The 22,464-nt window shown below is 39.4% G+C and overlaps 1 protein-coding gene across 1 annotated transcript; it reads left to right on the forward strand.

Annotated features, from left to right (window-relative positions):
- The first annotated feature begins 495 nt into the window (after nt 1-495).
- On the forward strand, nt 496-22,156 carry LOC139708047 (nephrin-like). The gene is made up of 9 exons (XM_071620065.1): nt 496-511; nt 1,016-1,366; nt 14,079-14,417; nt 14,993-15,277; nt 15,594-15,899; nt 18,723-19,028; nt 19,320-19,598; nt 21,165-21,185; nt 21,744-22,156. Exons 1-9 carry the CDS (start codon nt 496-498, stop codon nt 22,154-22,156), a joined length of 2,316 nt encoding a protein of 771 aa, XP_071476166.1.
- Nucleotides 22,157-22,464: the final 308 nt, after the last annotated feature.

Below are 22,464 nucleotides of genomic sequence, written 5' to 3' on the forward strand. Positions count from 1 at the left end.
TAAGTGTCATGTGCTACTATAAAGAATGACTTACAGCCAAGTCTGTTTCGTTTTGTTGGAGGGGAATAGGAAGTGGGATGGGAGCAAATAATATCACATACAGCAGTAAACATGGTGTTTGGCTTCCCATTCCCATTGACACAAAGTGCTGTACATTTCTTAAAGCCTCGACTAGGTCCTCTTAAAGATAAAGTTGTTATGCTTTTCGGTTGTCTGTCTCTGCATTCGTTCATCCCTTCGCCTCAGATCAGACCAACCCAGTATGAACAAAACTAAACAGTCCTTTTATAGATTTTCAAAATACTTGGCCCATCAGACTACTGTAATTAGGGTGATAGGCCAAAGTCCCAAAGGTCATAGGTCAAATGTCTGTTTCTACCTTTCACCAAACAAAGCTCTTTTTCTGCCAATTAATTTTTTTTTTGTACCTATTTTAGATGTTCAATGAAAATACGATTTACTAAAAACGTGGAAATAGTAAATAATTCTATTGAAATGGCAAAGGTGAAAGGTAAGGTTCAGGTTAAAAGTCAATGTACTGTGACAATGTAAGTCAGTTTCTCATTTTCGGTCCCATTATTTATTTTTAAAAAATAGTCACTTTTTTGTAATATTTGATGTCATGGCAGAACGCAGCAGGGGACAGAACACTAATGTTTGAAATAGAAAGTCTATGCTATGAAAGTATACACTAATGGAAATGAAATGAGAATACGGAATAATATCTTCAGATAAGAACTGTTATACATGTTATAGTTAAACTGCAATTCAATGAAAACTATAAGGTATTGCGCATTACATTAGAAAAGAGGTAACACGATAATTATCGTACGAAAAGAAACAAATTCATGATGTAACAGACAAACTGCGTATACCTTTGACCCCAAACCCGGAAAAAAAACAATAAGAATAAAAACTGATATTTTTTGTTGCTTTTCCTTCGACATGAGTGAAATTTTCTTTTTAATTATTTCGTCGTTATTTTTGTCTTTCTCTCATCTGGTTGTCCCTAAAGCGCTCGGGGCACGGACCACGATAACGACACAGCCTCAGGTCACGGCGGTCGAGGGCGACAACGTCGTACTGACGTGCACATACGCGCCGAGGACGTCGTCAGCAGAGTTTGGGTATCTGACGTGGTCGAAGGACAATGATAATATCGCCACGTTCGAGTGTGGCCAGACGTGCGAGGTGTCATGGCCGGACGCTACTCCCAGGGAGCGCTACGACCTTAGCGTCGATATGTCGTTCAGCGGGAACTTGACCATCTACCGCGTCAATCTCGACGACGAAGGCGTCTATTCGTGCTCACTGTTCACCAGTGAGTTCGTGTTGTTGTCCAGTGACACACAGCTTACAGTAAACGGTAAGAAGCAAAAAAAAAAAAAAAAACAATAAATCTTGAGATACGTGTAAAATCTGAAATTACAGGTCTTTCGTACCACTGCCTTCATACATTTTGGTATACATATACAGGAAACTTTTTCATAATTAGCGTCATTCTTTTAAATCTTCTTCAGGTCAGGTAGTCCTACATGAATATCTAATGTTACGAATCTGCGCCATCAATTCATATAACTTTGCACCATCTGCCTCCAACAATACCCTTGTCAACAAACGCAGCGATGTGGACACCAAGTAAGCAGTGCTCATTTCTCATCAATTAATCTGACATTTCTTTTTTTTTCTCAATTTTGACTTCAATTAATATCTTTATGGTGTGACCTATTATTGAGGGGGAAAGAGACGCCAGGAAAAAAAATAATAATATGACGTCAGGGCTTGAACGCCTTTATCTTGGTCTCCATTAGTACGGTGCCGTGGAGATTTGGAGATACCGGCTGCAAATTGCCGTGGTTATATAGATCCTTCATCGAGCTGGTCACAAGTCAATGAAATGGGAGATTACCTGCAATGGTGCTTGTACAGCATTAACCAAAATGAAAAGAACTTCTAGTTATTAAAGTTTTCAATTTCCCTCAGGAAATCCTCTGTCATCGGAAGTTCTTTCTTACCACTTTCATTTGCGTATCTCCAAAGTTTTGATGTTCCTGCAAATGAAGCAAAGAATAAAGAATAAGAATGATAAATATGATTCTCATATCGTGCTGGGCAAAAAACCATAATGTTCCTTCCTCAATGCGATGTGATTTTCTCGCGCCCCGAGCGAAGCCACTGTAGTCACCTTTGCTCGATCATGTTTAGTTAGTGACATTAAATCGACGCGATTACCCTTTGACCGTTTTTTCATTCATTGCACTGGCTCTTTATACCACCTTGCATTATAACTATATTTACAACCTGTTTAAACAGTAGTAGGTGTAGACGGCGTAAAATGAACAGACGTATAGGGAAAGAATAGGGGGAGAAGGGCGAGAACTGGCAAAGTTATCGTGATTATGGCATATTATAGACTTGGATATACTCACAAGGTTTATGGTTTGTTATGTTGCATTCTGATGTAATACAAAATTATTTGAAGTTTGTTTTTTATTAGGTGATCCGAGTATCCTTCGGATCACCTTCTGTATCTGTACGGATTCTTTCTTCTTCTTTGTTTCTTTATTTCTCCGCAAAAGTTGTGCAGAGGTTAGCTCAAAAAGTCCGCTGCCTATCAATTTCAAAATTATACCATGTATGCATCATGTCCCAAAGACGACAAATCTAATGTATCATTGTGATCAGTCGACCGTGACGTCACTATGACGTCATTATATGAAAACACATTCTCAATCATATCTCATTAATGGAATAGAATTTTTCAATGAAATTTACGTCGCATATATTTCAAGTTATGCGCATTTTACTCATGTTCTCAAAATTCATATATTCTCTTAAAACGTGCGCGTACGCGCGCGTTGAAATATTTGTATGCTCCAATCGAGCTCAAAATTTTTTTGCACACGTTTCAGATCATTTGGAGTATTTTTTGAAAAATTGAAAAAAATGGACGGACGCGTACGCGCGCGCACATATGCGCGCGCACAGCACATATGTCATACGAATTCCCCGTTTTTTCAATCGGATCGGATGTCCGAAATGTCAAGGAATATTTCTACCAAGTTTCAAGTCAATCCGACTCAATATGACGTCATAAGGGCCCGTCAAAGTTGAAATTCCGCGCGCGCGTCAATGGCGATATACAGTGTAACTATGCCAAAAAAACTGCCAATTTTAAATCCAATTTTGCTCGTCAGGATGGACGATGACCCCCCATTTTCTTTACATATTTTGAAAGCTGATGAGTTGAACATGTCAAATCATGGGTTGGCGATGCTTAGAAAATGATCAAAAGATATCAAATTTCTTAATGAAATAAAAAAAGTACATTTTTAAAATGACGTCATCAATTTTCAAGTTTACTCGAGCGTATCTCACTTATCCTTCGCCGATTTTCACCCAGATTTCAGTATGTTGTAGCTAATTTAATGCTCTATAAGTTTTGATCAATTAAAGTTTTAATCAGATGATTTCTTTACCTCGTCAAATGGATTGAAAGTAACCTTGTCAAATTTGACCAGTTTACGTGTTATCTCTATGGGAGTGCAGTTTTTCTGGAAATGAAAATTGACATGACTGTCTTTATCGAGCACTAGCTTACTTACGCTTCGGTGAATTTCTCCCAGATTTTAATATGTTGTAGCTGACACTTAGGGCTATCGTAAGTGTGCCCTCTGTATCTTCATACGATGTTGGGATCACGTCAAAAAACTTGGTTGAAATTCAAGCTTATCTTCGATGTATTGAGATATTCCTTTCTTTCTGCAACTTTCTTTGCAATAACTCAAAAGAGAGAGCCCCTATCACCCCCATATTTTGCACATGTTTAGTTTATGTCACGTACATTATTTCATAAAATAACAACTAATCGATCAGACACCATCTTGGGTATGTAAATTAGGGTCAAAGGTCATAAATGTTTCATGCTGTATCTTGGTGAATATATGTCCCATCTTTCCCATATTTTGCACACGCAAAGACCATGTTTCAAGAATCATTTCATAAAATTATCACTTTTTGCTCAGATGCCATCTTGTCTGTGCAAAGTGGGGTCAAAGATCATATGTGCTCCATTCTGTATCTTCGTTATGACGTGTTATCTCTATGGCAGGGAATTTTTCCAGATGTGAAAATTGACATGATTGTCTTTACCGAGCACTAGCTCACTTACCCTTTGGTGAATTTCTCCCAGATTTTAATATGTTGTAGCTGAGAATTTGCGCTATCGTGCATATGTCCTCCATTTTTTCCTACGACGTCGAAATTACGTCGAAATCACGTCGAAAAACTCGGCTAAAATCAAAGCTTAGCTTCATTAGGTGATCCGAGTATCCTTCGGATCACCTTCTGTATCTGTACGGATTCTTTCTTCTTCTTTGTTTCTTTATTTCTCCGCAAAAGTTGTGCAGAGGTTAGCTCAAAAAGTCCGCTGCCTATCAATTTCAAAATTATACCATGTATGCATCATGTCCCAAAGACGACAAATCTAATGTATCATTGTGATCAGTCGACCGTGACGTCACTATGACGTCATTATATGAAAACACATTCTCAATCATATCTCATTAATGGAATAGAATTTTTCAATGAAATTTACGTCGCATATATTTCAAGTTATGCGCATTTTACTCATGTTCTCAAAATTCATATATTCTCTTAAAACGTGCGCGTACGCGCGCGTTGAAATATTTGTATGCTCCAATCGAGCTCAAAATTTTTTTGCACACGTTTCAGATCATTTGGAGTATTTTTTGAAAAATTGAAAAAAATGGACGGACGCGTACGCGCGCGCACATATGCGCGCGCACAGCACATATGTCATACGAATTCCCCGTTTTTTCAATCGGATCGGATGTCCGAAATGTCAAGGAATATTTCTACCAAGTTTCAAGTCAATCCGACTCAATATGACGTCATAAGGGCCCGTCAAAGTTGAAATTCCGCGCGCGCGTCAATGGCGATATACAGTGTAACTATGCCAAAAAAACTGCCAATTTTAAATCCAATTTTGCTCGTCAGGATGGACGATGACCCCCCATTTTCTTTACATATTTTGAAAGCTGATGAGTTGAACATGTCAAATCATGGGTTGGCGATGCTTAGAAAATGATCAAAAGATATCAAATTTCTTAATGAAATAAAAAAAGTACATTTTTAAAATGACGTCATCAATTTTCAAGTTTACTCGAGCGTATCTCACTTATCCTTCGCCGATTTTCACCCAGATTTCAGTATGTTGTAGCTAATTTAATGCTCTATAAGTTTTGATCAATTAAAGTTTTAATCAGATGATTTCTTTACCTCGTCAAATGGATTGAAAGTAACCTTGTCAAATTTGACCAGTTTACGTGTTATCTCTATGGGAGTGCAGTTTTTCTGGAAATGAAAATTGACATGACTGTCTTTATCGAGCACTAGCTTACTTACGCTTCGGTGAATTTCTCCCAGATTTTAATATGTTGTAGCTGACACTTAGGGCTATCGTAAGTGTGCCCTCTGTATCTTCATACGATGTTGGGATCACGTCAAAAAACTTGGTTGAAATTCAAGCTTATCTTCGATGTATTGAGATATTCCTTTCTTTCTGCAACTTTCTTTGCAATAACTCAAAAGAGAGAGCCCCTATCACCCCCATATTTTGCACATGTTTAGTTTATGTCACGTACATTATTTCATAAAATAACAACTAATCGATCAGACACCATCTTGGGTATGTAAATTAGGGTCAAAGGTCATAAATGTTTCATGCTGTATCTTGGTGAATATATGTCCCATCTTTCCCATATTTTGCACACGCAAAGACCATGTTTCAAGAATCATTTCATAAAATTATCACTTTTTGCTCAGATGCCATCTTGTCTGTGCAAAGTGGGGTCAAAGATCATATGTGCTCCATTCTGTATCTTCGTTATGACGTGTTATCTCTATGGCAGGGAATTTTTCCAGATGTGAAAATTGACATGATTGTCTTTACCGAGCACTAGCTCACTTACCCTTTGGTGAATTTCTCCCAGATTTTAATATGTTGTAGCTGAGAATTTGCGCTATCGTGCATATGTCCTCCATTTTTTCCTACGACGTCGAAATTACGTCGAAATCACGTCGAAAAACTCGGCTAAAATCAAAGCTTAGCTTCATTAGGTGATCCGAGTATCCTTCGGATCACCTTCTGTATCTGTACGGATTCTTTCTTCTTCTTTGTTTCTTTATTTCTCCGCAAAAGTTGTGCAGAGGTTAGCTCAAAAAGTCCGCTGCCTATCAATTTCAAAATTATACCATGTATGCATCATGTCCCAAAGACGACAAATCTAATGTATCATTGTGATCAGTCGACCGTGACGTCACTATGACGTCATTATATGAAAACACATTCTCAATCATATCTCATTAATGGAATAGAATTTTTCAATGAAATTTACGTCGCATATATTTCAAGTTATGCGCATTTTACTCATGTTCTCAAAATTCATATATTCTCTTAAAACGTGCGCGTACGCGCGCGTTGAAATATTTGTATGCTCCAATCGAGCTCAAAATTTTTTTGCACACGTTTCAGATCATTTGGAGTATTTTTTGAAAAATTGAAAAAAATGGACGGACGCGTACGCGCGCGCACATATGCGCGCGCACAGCACATATGTCATACGAATTCCCCGTTTTTTCAATCGGATCGGATGTCCGAAATGTCAAGGAATATTTCTACCAAGTTTCAAGTCAATCCGACTCAATATGACGTCATAAGGGCCCGTCAAAGTTGAAATTCCGCGCGCGCGTCAATGGCGATATACAGTGTAACTATGCCAAAAAAACTGCCAATTTTAAATCCAATTTTGCTCGTCAGGATGGACGATGACCCCCCATTTTCTTTACATATTTTGAAAGCTGATGAGTTGAACATGTCAAATCATGGGTTGGCGATGCTTAGAAAATGATCAAAAGATATCAAATTTCTTAATGAAATAAAAAAAGTACATTTTTAAAATGACGTCATCAATTTTCAAGTTTACTCGAGCGTATCTCACTTATCCTTCGCCGATTTTCACCCAGATTTCAGTATGTTGTAGCTAATTTAATGCTCTATAAGTTTTGATCAATCAAAATTTTCATCAAATGAAGTCTTCACCTCCTAAAAATTGATTGAAGGTAACCTTGTCAAATTTGACCCATTTGCGTGTTTGCTCTATATATTGGAGTGCAGTTTTTCTGGAAATAACCGCCAATTTTAAATCCGATTTTACTCGTCAGAATTAATTGACGTTGATATCCCATTTTCTTTACACATTCTAAAAGCCAATGAGTTGTACATGTCATTTCATGGGTTGGAGATGCTGGAAAAATGTTTAAAAGATATCAAATTTCTTAATAAGATAAAAAAAAGGAATTTTCAAAATGACGTCATCAAATTTCAAGTTTATTCGAGCGTATCTCACTTATCGTTTGCCGCTTTCCCCCTAGATTTCAGTATGTTGTAGCTTATTAAATGGTCTTTCATTATTATTACGTTACAATTTGATTGGATGACTGCATCACCTCGGAAAATGATTTAAAAGGAACCTTGTCAAATTTGACCAGTTTACGTGTTATCTCCACGGGAGTGCAGTTTTTCTGAAAATGAAAATTGACATGACTATCTATATCGAGCACTAGCTCACTTACCCTTCCGTGAATTTTCCCAGATGTTGCAGTTGAGACTTTGCGCTATCGTTATCGTTTTTTCAGACGACGTCCGGATCACGTCAAAAAACTTGGTTGAAATTCAAGCTTATCTTCGATGTATTTAGATATTCCTTTCTTTCTGCAACTTTCTTTGCAATAACTCAAGAGAAACAGCCCCTATCATCCTCATATTTTGCATATGTTTAGTTTATGTCACGAACTTTATTTCATAAAATAACAACTACTCGATCGAACACCATCTTGGGTATGTAAATTAGGGTCAAAGGTCATAAATCTTTCATGCTGTATCTTGGTGAATACATGTTCTATCTTTCCCATATTCTGCACACGCAAAGACTATGTTTCAAGAATCATTTCACAAAATAACCACTTTTTGCTCAGATGCCATTCTCGGTGTGCAAAGTGGGTTCAAAGGTCATATGTAATTCTCTCTGTGTCTTCGTTATGACGTGTTATTTCTATGGGAGAAAATTTTTCTAGATGTGAAAATTGACATGATTGTCTTTACCGAGCACTAGCTCACTTACCCTTTGGTGAATTTCTCCCAGATTTTAATATGTGGTAGCTAAGCTTGGCTTGTGCCGAAAGGGTGGGTTGGGTGGTGGCGCGTCGCGTTAATGGGAACACCCCCCTTCGTCCAATGCCCCCCCCCCCCCCGGTTTTGCCGAAAGGGTGCGTTGGGAGCGTTGGATCGCGTCGCGTTGACTGGAACCCCACCCTTCGTCCAAAGCCCCCCCGGTTTTGCCGAAAGGGTGCGTTGGTACTTTTTCTCTTTTTCTCATGTAGCCCTATAAAGCCCAAGCTATCTTGATGTTATTGTTTGATGTTTCATCGTCACATTCGGCACATGGGTAGAGCAACTCATAGTCTACATGACCGCATACTTGATTTTTTTCATGGTGACACATAGAGGGCGCTATTCACCAAAATATAAAGAAATACATAGGAAATATGCTAAAAACATGATTTTTCTGTATAATTTCTTTATCCCCACTATGTGTTATCATAGACCAATATTTTTCATATTTGCCACAAACGATTTGCAAGTCAAAGCTCATTATTTTTTATGGTCGAAATTTCTCAAGGTCACTACATGGGGGCGCTATTCATAACAAAATAAAGAAATACATTATGAGACCTGAGATGTATTGTTAGGGATAGGTACATGCATATAGTTATCATATTTCATATACCAATAATATCGGAATTTTAAGTTTGCAGATTGATAATGTGATAAACAAATGATATTAGAGGTATAACTTGGGTGGAGGAATCAAAATGACACAAAATAGAATGGCAATCTTTGGAAAATACTGTTATTTTCAAGTATCTCTATTATATCTACTGTTTTATGGCATTGTTACAGAAAAACAAAGGAAATAATAGGAAAAACATTTCAGGGCCATAATTACTTCACATTTTGCTCCTTCAGCAAATTTCAGCCAAGAAACGCCCATTTTATAATTATAATATGGGTAATTGGAATTGGAACAGAAAAATATGCAAAATCTGACTGACATGGTTGTCAGTTTTATTGTTGCCATGGCAACCAGCAATATCAAATATAGCTTAATCATATATCAAAATGTTTGGAATAAGATTTTTAGAAAAGTCACCAAATTTGGTTAAAACTGAATTAAGGGCGAAGGAGTGGCGAATGAAAATCGGGTAGGGGGCACAATGTGCCCCCCCCCCCCCCTTGGGCTTTATAGGGTTAAAGGACGAGTTTTGAATTCATATCTAACCAACTGATATTAAACAACAAATAGCAATTAGACCAAACAGTAATTGGACGAAATGATGACTAGACCAACTGGTACATATTAGACCAACTGATATTAAACAGTCTATTAGACCAACTGGCTGTAGACCAAGTTGTATTAGAGTGTAAACTGATCCGGACGATAGCCTCTTTGAAATGGTTGTTTGAAGGTTAAATATAAATTCAATTCTTTTGATATTACATAAGAAAAAGTACCAACGCACCCTTTCGGCAAAACCGGGGGGGGGGGGGCTTTGGACGAAGGGTGGGGTTCCAGTCAACGCGACGCGACCCAACGCTCCCAACGCACCCTTTCGGCAAAACCGGGGGGGGGGGGGGGGCTTTGGACGAAGGGTGGTGTTTCCATTAACGCGACGCGCCACCACCCAACCCACCCTTTCGGCACAAGCCGCTAAGCTTTTGCGCTATTATTTTCTGCCCTTCGTTTTTTTCATACGATGTCAGCATCAGGTTAAAAAACTTGTTTGAAAATAAATCTTATCTTCTACGTATTGAGATATTTCTTTCTTTCTGCAACTTTCTTTGCAATAACTCAAAAGAAACATGCCCCATCACTTCCATATTTTGCACATGTTTAGTTCATGTCACGTACATTATTTCATAAAATAACAACCACTTAATCGGACAACATCTTGGGTATGTAAATTAGGGTCAAAGGTCACAAATGTTTCATCTTGTATCTTGGTGAATACCTGTCCTATCTTTCCCATATTTTTTACACGTATAGACGATGTCGCAAGAATCATTTCACAAAATAACCACTATTTCATCAGATGCCATCTTGGGAGTGTAAAGGTGGGACAAAGGTTATATGTACTTGTTGCTGTTTCTTCGTTATAGTGTATACAAAATTTGGTACCAAACATGGCAGATATGAGTCCCTTTGCTAAATGAGAATCCAAACATCACACGGCTAATGTCTCTAAACACAGATGAAACTTTCATGGTCATGCCTATTGCGATCAGGACTCGAATCATTGATAAAAAAAATCGGATCACCTTAATTTGTCAGTGATGACAAATTACAATCTCTAGTCTTTTTCTGATTTTTTTATGCTTCTCCTTCAAATTTCTATAAAATAACATATTTTTTTCTTTATTTTTCTTTCTTTCTACTACTTTCTGTGCAATAGATGAACAACAACAATGGCTATCAATCCCATATTTTGCACATGTTTAGTTCATGTCACGTACATTATTTCATAAAATAACAACTACTTGATCAGACACCATCTTGGGTATGTAAATTAGGGTCAAAGGTCATAAATGTTTCATCCTGTATCTTGGTGAATACATGTCCTATCTTTCCCATATTTTGCACACACAAAGACCATGTAACAAGGATCATTTCACAAAATAACCACTTTTTGCTCAGATGCCATCTTGTCTGTGCAAAGTGGGGTCAAAGGTCACATGTACTTCTTTTTCTATCTTCGCTATGACGTGTTATCTCTATGGGAGGGAATTTTTTTAGATGTGAAAATTGACATGACTCTCTTTATCGAGCACTATCTTACTTATGCTTCGGTGAATTTCTCTCAGATTTTAATATGTTGTAGCTGAGACTTTGCAGTATCAGGACTCGAATCATTGATAAAAAAAAAGATCGGATCACCTTAATTTGTCAGTGATGACAAATTACAATCTCTAGTTTGCGATGAGGATTCCAGACCAGCTGAAAATCAAATTGAAAAGAGATAGCAAAATTTTACAAGCACACCAGTGGAAAATTAATTAAAATTTGATAACAATTCGGGAAGTTTCGAAATTGTGAAGTTTTGCTTATTTTCACGGAACAGTTTTTGAACAGTGAAAAATGGGTTGCTGTTGGTGATGCAGTTGCGTCACAGCTGGCCAGATATTTTGTACATGAAAGCTTGAAATTTCTATAATTTTGTGGAAACCCAATTATGTCCCACTCTCAAATCCTAACATAATACATGTCAGACTGATGATTATCTTTAAGTTATTCACCCAGGAATAACACTATGTTTTACATTTCTATAGCAGAATTGCAGAAGAATTGAATTTTGCTCGTCATTTTCTATGGCACGCATAAATTGAAAAATTCTGTCAAGGTGATAACATAATCATTTGCAATATTCATATCATCCGTTCGAGAATTGTTGGCAAAAAGAAAATATAGCGCATCTTTCAGATTTCGTATACTATCTTCCTCATCTTTAATCTGATCTTGATCAAATTTTCACTGCTTTGCTAGTAAAATTTACTCTTTCTTTTCAGATTAGCTTGAAGCTGGTCTAGAATTCTCCTAATACTCATATAATTTATCATGGTATATCAAATAAAAATGACAACAACCTAAAGAACATAAACTTAATCAGACTCTACTTAACTCAAACTCAAAGAAAGAGATTGAGCATGATATTGCTGTAAGACTTTTATTTAATCTTTATTTCTTTAATCTCGCATTCTGCTGTCGTGTCTACCAACTGTTTGAGCATCATGATTTCACACTCATCATGCCCAGCCCCTAGACTTACAGCGTGTCTTTTATTACAGACTGTAGTTAACATTCCAATGACATTCGAATCGAATGTTAGGACAGCATGTCTAAAGCACATACGTGAGTTATACGACATACCGCGATGTGGTTGTATCGAGATAAACCATCTTTCGCAAATTTTGCTAGCGCAATCCCATATTTACTCATGCCCTTTTAAGTAAAGCTTCACTCAGTAACAAGGAACAGTTACGTTAAAACGTCACAGGACTATTTACATGTAGCCTCTCACGACAGACGTTTTAAAGATATTGAAATGTGAATTCTTCTTCCATGTTTGGCCAAGTGTCATTAACGTGAGTCCACACAAGTTTTGGAGACGTTTTATTTGTTAACAATAATGAAAGACACAGTATATATTGAAGTATTTTCAATGACTTGTAAGATTACCTGCAACCCCTGCCCTAATCAGTGATACCTGATCCCCTGCACTCACATCACTTTTTAGGTGTCCTAACAATAGGTCCTATTTAGATCTGTTCTATGTGTACGTGAAACCAAGCATGCTCCTTTGTGAAACATGTTGTTCAGAACAGCAGTATAAAACATAACTCATCTCTCCCTCTTTCTGCTGTTCTCTTTCAACTTTCAACTTTCAACTTTATTTCCATTTCCATTGAATAAACAGGGAAAATTATATACAATGCATTAACAGAACATATTTGTTACAATTTCAAAGAAAACGTACATGTGGTCACGAGTAACAACAGAAATTCCTTTCTAAGGTATATACATATGCATAATACAAAGAATTAGAATGGAAATGGAGGGTCCCACTAAAAAGCAAAGCTTATAAGGTATGGGACCCTCAAAAAATGCATACACAAAATCAAAGAAACCAATGTCTCTCCCTCTCTTTCTCTCTCTCTCCCTCCCTTTCGTGATCTCAAATTTTGCTTACTCATTTTGCAGCACGTTCCAGGATTTACAGTAGGCCTACATATATGCTATTATCACCCCTAAGATTATTGTCCCCACTAAGACGCTATGATTGTCCTTCTTTATGATAATCGATGAAATCTAAGAGATAACGGGAAAAGCATGGATTATGAAAGAGATAGAAATAATTAGATGATAACGGTGGTAGTGATTGGTTTCCAATGCAGCATTTCCCCCCAAACAGGTAGGAATGCTGTTATCAGCACGATTGTTGCTATAGTAACAGCTTGTCAATACGTTCAACGCCATCGCACATAATGAGGCCTAAATCTTTAGAAGCATTCCTTAACATGCCAAATATGAATTGGCACGAAACGCCTTGTTGTCACAGGACATCATACAAACTGGCACGCCAAACTGCGGTTGCGAGGAAAGAAAAATTAAAACAAATAAACAAACAAACAAACAAACAACCCTTAAAAGGGCTTTTCTTTTATGTGGCAGTTGTTTTTATGTGGAATTCCCTGACACTAAGTCGTGATTATCTTTATGTGACTTTACTTGGAAAAACAATTTTAGCTCTGTCATTACAAATTGGTATGTGAGGCATTTATTTCTGTATGCCAGCGAAGATCCGTAAACACTCGCTCGGACTTTGAATCGGAGTGCGTGTGAGAAGTCACCAATTGTAGGTGTCCATTGCGAAATTGTAGTCTCAATACAAGCCGTCTTAAATTATTGTTCCATATTATGCCTCCGTCGAATCGTCACCTCCTACCAGGTCTATACACGAATGTGATTTTGTTTGAACCAATGCGCTTCCCGTGCCATAAACCTGCAAGACTAAACCCCCTCCCCTGTGTCAGAGCACGTATGTTCCTTCAGACAGTTTTGGCATAAGCTTTTCAAGGAATTGATAATACTCTGATACGCAGTTTTCAATAATCTTGTTCCTCTTCATGTTGAATTGTACCAAACATAATACAGTGTAATAATGTTTCTTTAATGTTTCTTTTAATGGGCCCTTAATGACTAATTGTGCAATACATGATTTATGTACACATTGCCTCTTTTTGAAGGGAAAACTTCCTCCAAAAGTGAACTTTGTCTCATATGAGGATCGTTTGATTCATCCTCGATTTTGATTGGTGCGAAAGTTTGTTTGTTTTTTTTTTTCCATTTTTTTCTGATATTTTTTTTCTTCGCCACTTTCAGTCCCTCCTCGAGGAGTTGTCATCTCAGACTACTGGTCCAACGACTACGACAACAACTCGAGCGTTCAAGTCCAAGTCGGCCAATCGTATCAGCTCCGATGCGCGATACTATCGCCCGCCAAGCCCGGTGTGACGATCACGTGGGAATCGGACGGTATCGATATCAGCATGAGCGACCAGGTGGACGTGGCGACTCCGAGCGATAGCCGGCTCATATCGTCTTCTCGGCTCGTGGAGGTTACGCCCACACTGGGGGATGCGGATAAAACTCTTCGGTGCCTAGCAACGCATCCCAGTTCTGGCAGAATAATTTCATCCAGCGTTCGGCTTGACGTGCAAGGTTGATTACCGTTCGAAACATTTTCATATTATTTTATGATAATTATGATCATGAAATGACACAATCAGATGATACTTCCTGTTATTGAGTAAACATTCGATTTATGGTTTTGACTGAGCTGAAACTGCGTTTAAACAATGAGTGATAGATACATTGCTGGTGTGTGTGTGTGTGTGTGTGTGTGTGTGTGTGTGTGTGTGTGTGTGTGTGTGTGTGTGTGTTGGGGGCTGTTGCATATAGTGGATAAGACTCCCGACTCCCCGTCGCAGGACCCTAGTTCGAATCCAGCCCAGTGCTTACGTCCTTCGACAGGACGTTTTTACCCACCATGTACCTCTCGACCCAGGTGTATAAGTGTACCTGGCAACGCTGGGGTAATGATAATGGCTGGGCCCTCTGGTAGAGTAGTGGCAACACTAAAGAGGCTACCCTGGATAAATAAGTCATTATTATTATTATTAGTAGTAGTAGTAGTAGTAGTAGTAGTAGTAGTATAGGTGATCCGAGTAATTATTATTATTATTATTATTATTATACTGATTTCAATCCCATAGTGTGTCCATCATCGGTGGTAGTTCACGATTGCCCGACTTCGGTAACTGCCGGAGATTCGGCGACACTCGGCTGCCGCTCGGCAGCAACTTCGCCCCCTCCGAATCTCTACTGGTTGTACGACGGTGTTTCAATGAGCAACCGAACAGACGAGTTTTCCTCGGGAACTGCCGAAGACGGGTCGAGCCTGCTCACGTACACGAGACGCTTTGAAAAGCAAGACTTCGGCAAGGAGTTTGTTTGCTGCATAGAGAGAACGTCTATGTGTGACCAGCTCTGCTCAGATCCCTGTCGGCCAGATGTCAAATGTAAGTGCGCCTTCGTATTTAATGTTGCCCTACAGCGTTCTGAATATTTTCCATATTTTGCTATCTTTGTCGCTCTGCAGAGCCTTAAACATTCCAGTGAACTCATAGATTTTTTTTTCTAAAGCTGATGTTCATTATTACCTGCATTCTGCATGTACCATGTAAGCTTTCCTATCTTTCGTCCATTTGAAAAAGATATGTTTCTTAGATAATATGGGGCATTTGTTTCAGTTTGTGCACATGTACTAGGTGATAACACATTACACATGTGAAATTTTCTAGTCCCTAAAACGGCAACTCTTTTGTGTATTGACAGATCCCCCGTCCAATGTGGCGGTAAATTCCAGCCAGCCGCTCTCGGACGTGACTGAGGGGACGCGGAATTTGGACGTGACGGAGGGAACGCGGAACGTCGAGATGACGTGCTGGGCGGACGGTAATCCCATGGGCCCGGACAACATTCGCTGGGTGCGCATCGACGAAGCGGGACACGCCGAGGGCAGCTCGCGCAACACTCTGCGGTTCGACCGGGTCAGTCGGTCCGACGCGGGTCTCTACCGCTGCACAGTTGACAACGGCGTTGGACCCAGCAGCTCAGTGCACACCAAGATTCTCGTGCACCGTAAGTGGCCAAGCTTCTTTAGGTTATTTTACTCGAGTTAGGTTGGTTAATCTATGTGATAAAGTTTGCAAAGACGGAACGGATAGCTCCGCGTTCAGCTCATGCACACATTTTGAAATCCCTATAAAGCTTAAAGAATAAGTTCACCCAAATATTATATGTGTGGATTGAGTGAATGCAGCAATGTTAGTAGAACACATCCATGGAAGCTTTAAGAAAACATGACAATCCGTTCAAAAGTCATGATTCTTCAAGTTTCCGTGCCGCCATCACTGCATGATGAGAAGTCTACAATAATGTGTGACGTCACTGCAGACAGCGATATAAAGAAAATATTATAAACAGAATTTACATATGTTCATATTCTTAGCTAAAAGAAAGAGCACTGGACTTACCTCTTTCAGAAAGCAGAGTGAACAATAACACCCTCAACATGTGTAAGTATCAAGTTGAGGGAATGGGTACTTTTCCTTTAAAATGAAATTTTGTGGAATTCTCTTTATATATTATTCTTTATGTCGTTGTCCTGCGGTGACGTCATAAACCGTTTTGGTCTTCTCATCTAGCGATAGCAGCACTGAAACTTTAAGTATTCTTTTAATCCTAAAAAGACTGGGCTATTTTGGTAGCTCGAAAGACTGGGGGGGGGGGCTAAAGGGCCCCCCCCCCCCCCCTTTAAGATCTCGGCCGTGGATCGCGCGATCGCCGCGGAAATTTGCACAATGGTAGTGTGCGATGTAATCTACAAGATCGTATACTTAAATTTTCCAAAATAGTCTTTTTTAATTTTATTTTGATTAATTATGCTAATTTATGCAAGAAATCAGACTCTTTGATCTAAATCAGTAAATAAAGCTCAAAAAGTGTTAATTTTTGGTCTAATTATTCTTTGTAGCATTCTTAGCAAATGTACTTGAAAAAAAATCGGTATCAAAATTAATTTCTTATTTATTTTATTGTTTTTTGAATTTCTTATATATTTCTTTGTTTTTTCGACCTTTTGTTTTTTGGTTTTTTTTACAAAATTTGTGGCAAACACTTTTTGAAGCATAATATTCCTAAAACAAATTAAATTTACCCATTTAGAGTAAAAATAAGTATATTTATATGAACCATGTGAAAAAACTCAATTTGCATTGACTTTGTACACAAAATCACATTTTTGAGCCATTTTCGGCCTCACATGCATGTACAAAAAGTTATGTAACTTCAGAACCGTACCCCCGGGCGTCACAAATTTGGTGTCAAAATGTGCGGGAAACTCAAAAGAAAAAAGTCATAGAGCATCGCGGCGAGAGCATTGCGTGTTGCAGAGTAATCGCGCGAAATGTCGAGGGGGGGGGGGGCCTTTTAGGCCCCCCCCCCCCCCAGTCTTTTTAGGGTTAAACGGACTGTTTGATTTTCCTTAAACTTCACTGATGTGTTCTACTTATACTGCTGCATTCACTCGAGCAACACATATATTTGGGAAAATATGTCCTTTAATCAAATCTCTCTCTCTCTCTCTCTCTCTCTCTCTCTCTCTCTCTCTTTCTCTCTCTCTTCTCTCTCGTGCACTTTCACTTCGGGTAATTTTTTCTTAACCCTGCTGATTGGGTTCAACGTCTTCACAGCGGAAGTGATCGCCACTCCCTGGTTAATGCACAAAGAAGATTTGTTTTTCTTTCAAATGTCAATTCTTTTCATTGCTGGATTCTCCCTGGTACATTTTGTAACATTGTATTGTTTTTATTATAACATGATCCCGGATGTATTGTCTTTAAAAATTCATTGAACAGCAACGAGCCAGCCAGTCTCTATTGAATGGATGTTGAATGAATCAAAGAAACAAACACGAGTGTGTGATTTAGATAAGGTGAATATGTGGCAGTGTCACAAAGCAAAAACAATCCCAAAGCAAGACAGAGATGTATTTTCTATTATAGACGTTGCATACATTCAGACAGGCAGATCAACACCTTCCCACACACACGAAATCATTATATTCTTACAAACACCTTTATAATAATGGTTCCTTTACTAGAAAATAAGAAAATAGCCAATCTGTCCTGCGCTGCTGTACCTACCTATGTTCCGTACCTTGCAAAATGTATGCACTCGAAGCAAGGTCGACCATCACTCAAGAGCCACCTAGACAAACTTCCGCACCACCATTGTGCACGTGAAAAGCCTCCTTCCCGTTCATGTTTGTACAATGTTCTCAATTCCATACCCTGTTTCCACCGGTGAACGCCCTAAGCCATTTCTTCCCCGGCAAGATTCATATTATTTCCCTTTCCCGGTATACTCGGCCCATCCCATCTACATTACCTTTTATCAACATTCAGCGTTCTGTATTCCTTTCAGGGTGGTCCCCTTTTTTCAGACCCAGTTATCACGGGAAATAGGACAAGCTACCTCATGGCTGGTTTAGACAGGTGTTATCTCGTTCGCACTTTCGTTTCAGTATAGAATAAAGTAGATAAAATATAGACTAGTATCAGTCACTTTATTCTGTGAAGGCTGTGATATCATGTGACTGACATCCATTTCTGCAGTCCACACTGTCATGAACAGACGGAAGTTCGGTCCTTTCGATTTGTTTTTAACAAAAGCGTCAAAACCTGCTTGCCCATGTAAACAGAGCAATACCTACCTCAATGCAATAATGAAGTGGAATACATTGTACTATTATTACATCGCTCTTATCGTAATTATCATCATTTAAGTGATACTATCATTATCATTATTTTATCACACATTTCTGGGGATAAAATAGGATATCTGTTGGCCATTTATGTCCGTGAACTCAATTTCAAAGAGGGCTTTTTTTTCTCTGCTCAGACGCTCCAAATGTAACGAACGAGGGTCGATCCCGTGTCCATGGCAACGAAGGGGACGCCACCACGCTGAACTGTGTTGCGGAGGCGTACCCCGAACCCACCATCACGTGGTACAGTCCCGATAATCGGACGAAAGGAGGATCGGAGGTCACGAAATCGATACTGCGCCAGACCGATTACTCCATACTAGTATCGAGCCTCCTGCACATCAGCAATATCGATCCCGCCGAGAACTACGGAGATTATCGATGCGAGGCCCGCAACGATAACGGGGTCGCGATCAGCGTGATCAAGCTCAGTGGAATAAGTGAGTGGAGTTGTGACGTGTTGGCATTATTGTCTCCTCTAATTATTTCTATTGCGTTGCCTTAAACATGTTTTAAACAGAAGTTTCATAACTTCACAAGTGCAGAAGCGGTTGTGAAGTTTCTGTAGTGGTAATAATACTTGTCGGAATAATACTTTTTAGCGTAGTGAGTTTTCATCGACGGTAAAGGCAAAAAAAAAACACAGTTGAACGAACAAAATTGCTATATTAAATTATGCAAGGATGCTATCTCACAATTACCTTTGTTCTCTTTATATCTTGCTACTACAGCCAAGCCATCCCCACCGCTGTCCGTCAGCGTTGATACGTCCCGCACCACGTCCAAATCACTCACTGTCGACTGGGTGGCGGGGTACAATGGGGGCGCCCTCCAGTCTTTCACGGTGAAGGCGTGCGTGAGAAGAGAATGCATCGTCTACTCCAACATCTCCGGCAGTCACTTCGAGATCGTCCGCCTGTTACCGTTCACAAGATACCAAGTCAAGGTCAAGGCCGTCAACGACTTCGGAGAGAGCGATTACACTACCGGACATGCGACCTCCACTGCCCGTAAGTGAAGTCATTGTCGGCGAAGCGATCCCTATGTATATCGCATCAATTAGCGTTGCTTCAACAGGGGGTGCATGTCACGATCGTGACATTCACGAGTCATGCAGCCCACAAAGTCATACTGCCCACGAATTGTAGGCAATTGTACCTACTGCCCATCACGGGTTGTACAGCTCGCGAGTTATACAACCCATGAGCTACTGTATGCTCTAAGTAAGCAGGGCCCATGAGCTTGACATCAGCTAAAATAGGCCCACGACCTATACGATCCAAGAGCAAGACGCGCAACAGACTAACGAAAAAAAAAATGAACAAAAAAAGGCCCACGAGACAAACACTTGATGGAGAATAAATCTCGCGAGCTTGACATTACATCGTGGAGCTTAATTTCGTAGTTTCGAGCTCGTGAGCCTCATTCTCCTAGTGTCAAACTCGTTTTTCTTTTTTTTTTGTGAAGTTAAAATTATATAGCGTCTAGCTCACGGGCCTGTTTTACATTGTAATTGGTGTCTAGCCCGTGAGATATTTGATTCGTGGGTGTTTATGACTGAGGGACTTTTTTCATTGTGTAGCTCGTGGACCGTATGACTCGTAGGTGTCTAGCTCGTGGGATGACCCCACAACATGCCTATGTGGCGCTCAGTAGTTAAGTTTTTCTCTTCTCCGTATGGGGGGAAAAGATTATAAGAAAAATCAGAGAAAAGTCTGTGTAACTAGTTAGCGAGCAACCTGAAACATTTCATAATAGGTAAAATCTGACAGGCTGATATTGCGTTTGAAAACAATATGCAATGTCATATAGATCTTGGGGATTTTCTACGGGACAATGTTTCCTAGATTTGCTAACACCAAGACAAAACATTTTCCTGCCTCAGTGTGAATTACAACCTGTATCTAATTTGGTATATAATTCCACAGCTACAGATCAAATGATAATCCATAATGGCTTAGGGCCCCGTCACACTTAGAGCGTGTTAAACCAACGAATGTCCAACGAATTCGAAAATTTGAAGATATGCGTTCGCATCTGTTGCTAATACTAGAATAGTTCGTGACATGTTTGACGTTCTTTGTATACGTCAGGTATTCGTAGGGATTCGAAGAGATACAATGGAGCCGGTTTTTTTTTTTTTTCATTTTGAGCAAATCCAAAAATTAAAAATCGGTTCCAAGATATCAAGGCAATAACTATACTCTGAAAGGGAATCTAGTTGGTAGAGTTTGTTCTCCGTTTGGTGTGCCCGGAAAGATAGGTTACATCGAAATTGTATAGACCATGGTGCTACATTCGATCGCTTTGCGCAGGTCACACACATATAGGTCGTATATAGTTCTGCAGTAGTTTCTGCGTTTTCCTGTTTCGTTTTGTTTTGTTTTTCAATGCTTCGCGCAATCACATTGCCGTGTTTTCGAATGTATTTTACAAAGTATACTCACAGAACATTATTGTTTTATACACCAGCCATGGACAGAGAGCTTTAAGTTTTGTAACATTTGAATTAATTCATGAAGTAATGAAGCCTCATTCCTTTATATGCTTGTTTCTTTCTATTTTGCTCACTACAGCGCTGTCTCCTAGTGAATTGGGTAAGTCTTGACATTATGTAGTTACCGTTTATAGACATCACCTTGTCTGCTTGTTTGTTTGTTTTTTCTGCGTATACATTTAAACCGCTCAAGACCTCCAATCCACATTGTCACTGACATTGTACAGAGACAAGTTACCTTCGGTAATGGAAGGCTTGTAGCATATATCCCTGCACGACAACTATGTCTACAAGTAATATCACTCCTGTTCAACTTTTAGAGTTATTTTGCACTATGAAAGTATTGTAGTGATAAATATAAGGAAACTTGGACTGTGATTATTCTCGGATTTGTTTCGGATAATTACAGGATAAGATTATGCACGTGTACATGGGTAGGTATGAATACGTCATGTAGAAAGGTATCTGCGTAGATGAATGAATACAATATACATCGACAGGAAATGTATTATTCATTAAATGGAACGGAATAACTTTTATTCAGCTTCAAATGTAGACAAAGCCGTTGCCAATACGTGGAAACTCGCACAAAAATAGTGTATATTAAAACTTTTACAAGTGCATTTTATGTTGTGATCCGTTTTCGTACCCCATACAGATGTGGTCGCGCAGTACGACTTCGAGGACGGGGGCTCCGTTGTCACGCGCTCAAAGTCGAACCAGAGTCACAGCTCACTTCCGGCTAATCTCTGCTTCCGGGTCGAATACGAGAATGAGGTCGGCGGTGGGAGAACTCCGGGTAAATCATGCGTCAAGTTCGGGGGTCGAATCCCCCTGAATAACAGCGCCTCGAGTTCCCGCATGTGGATCGTAAGCTGTGGGAGTTCTGCGCTGGACGCCTGTAGTGAGGCTGACAGGGTGCTAATCCCGACTCCTGGTGAGTTCGAATATCAAGCTGTCTTGGGTCTTCGGGCCATAACCTGGGTCAGTTGGTCCATGGATCAAAAGTCACTTGGTCACTATATGCGTCGGTACGCTAATCAGGTAGCCCTCGGTCATTTTGTCCGTTAGTCTACATATTTTCGTGACATGATAGTAGTGAAGGTGGTCAACGTCAGGTATTATCGTACTTAGGCTGCAACTACTGTCTACCAGTCCTGACGTTAGCAAGAAATGTGCTATGATTTTGGAAGTCACAGGGAGTCATTCAACTGAGTAGACACTGATATGGATGATGATTATGATAGGGGCTTAAGTTCAAAGGTCAAAGTGAAAGGTCCATGCCCGTTGGCTGAAAAAAAAAATGTCGTCTTCCCCCGTAACTTCTGCTAGGATTGTTATTTGGGAATGTAATGTGAATTTTGTCTACAGGTTAAAGG

The sequence above is a fragment of the Diadema antillarum genome, unplaced genomic scaffold (genome assembly GCF_040938485.1).
Source record: "Diadema antillarum isolate AM-2024a unplaced genomic scaffold, OU_Dant_1.0 scf00000004, whole genome shotgun sequence".
Lineage (NCBI taxonomy): Eukaryota > Metazoa > Echinodermata > Echinoidea > Diadematoida > Diadematidae > Diadema > Diadema antillarum.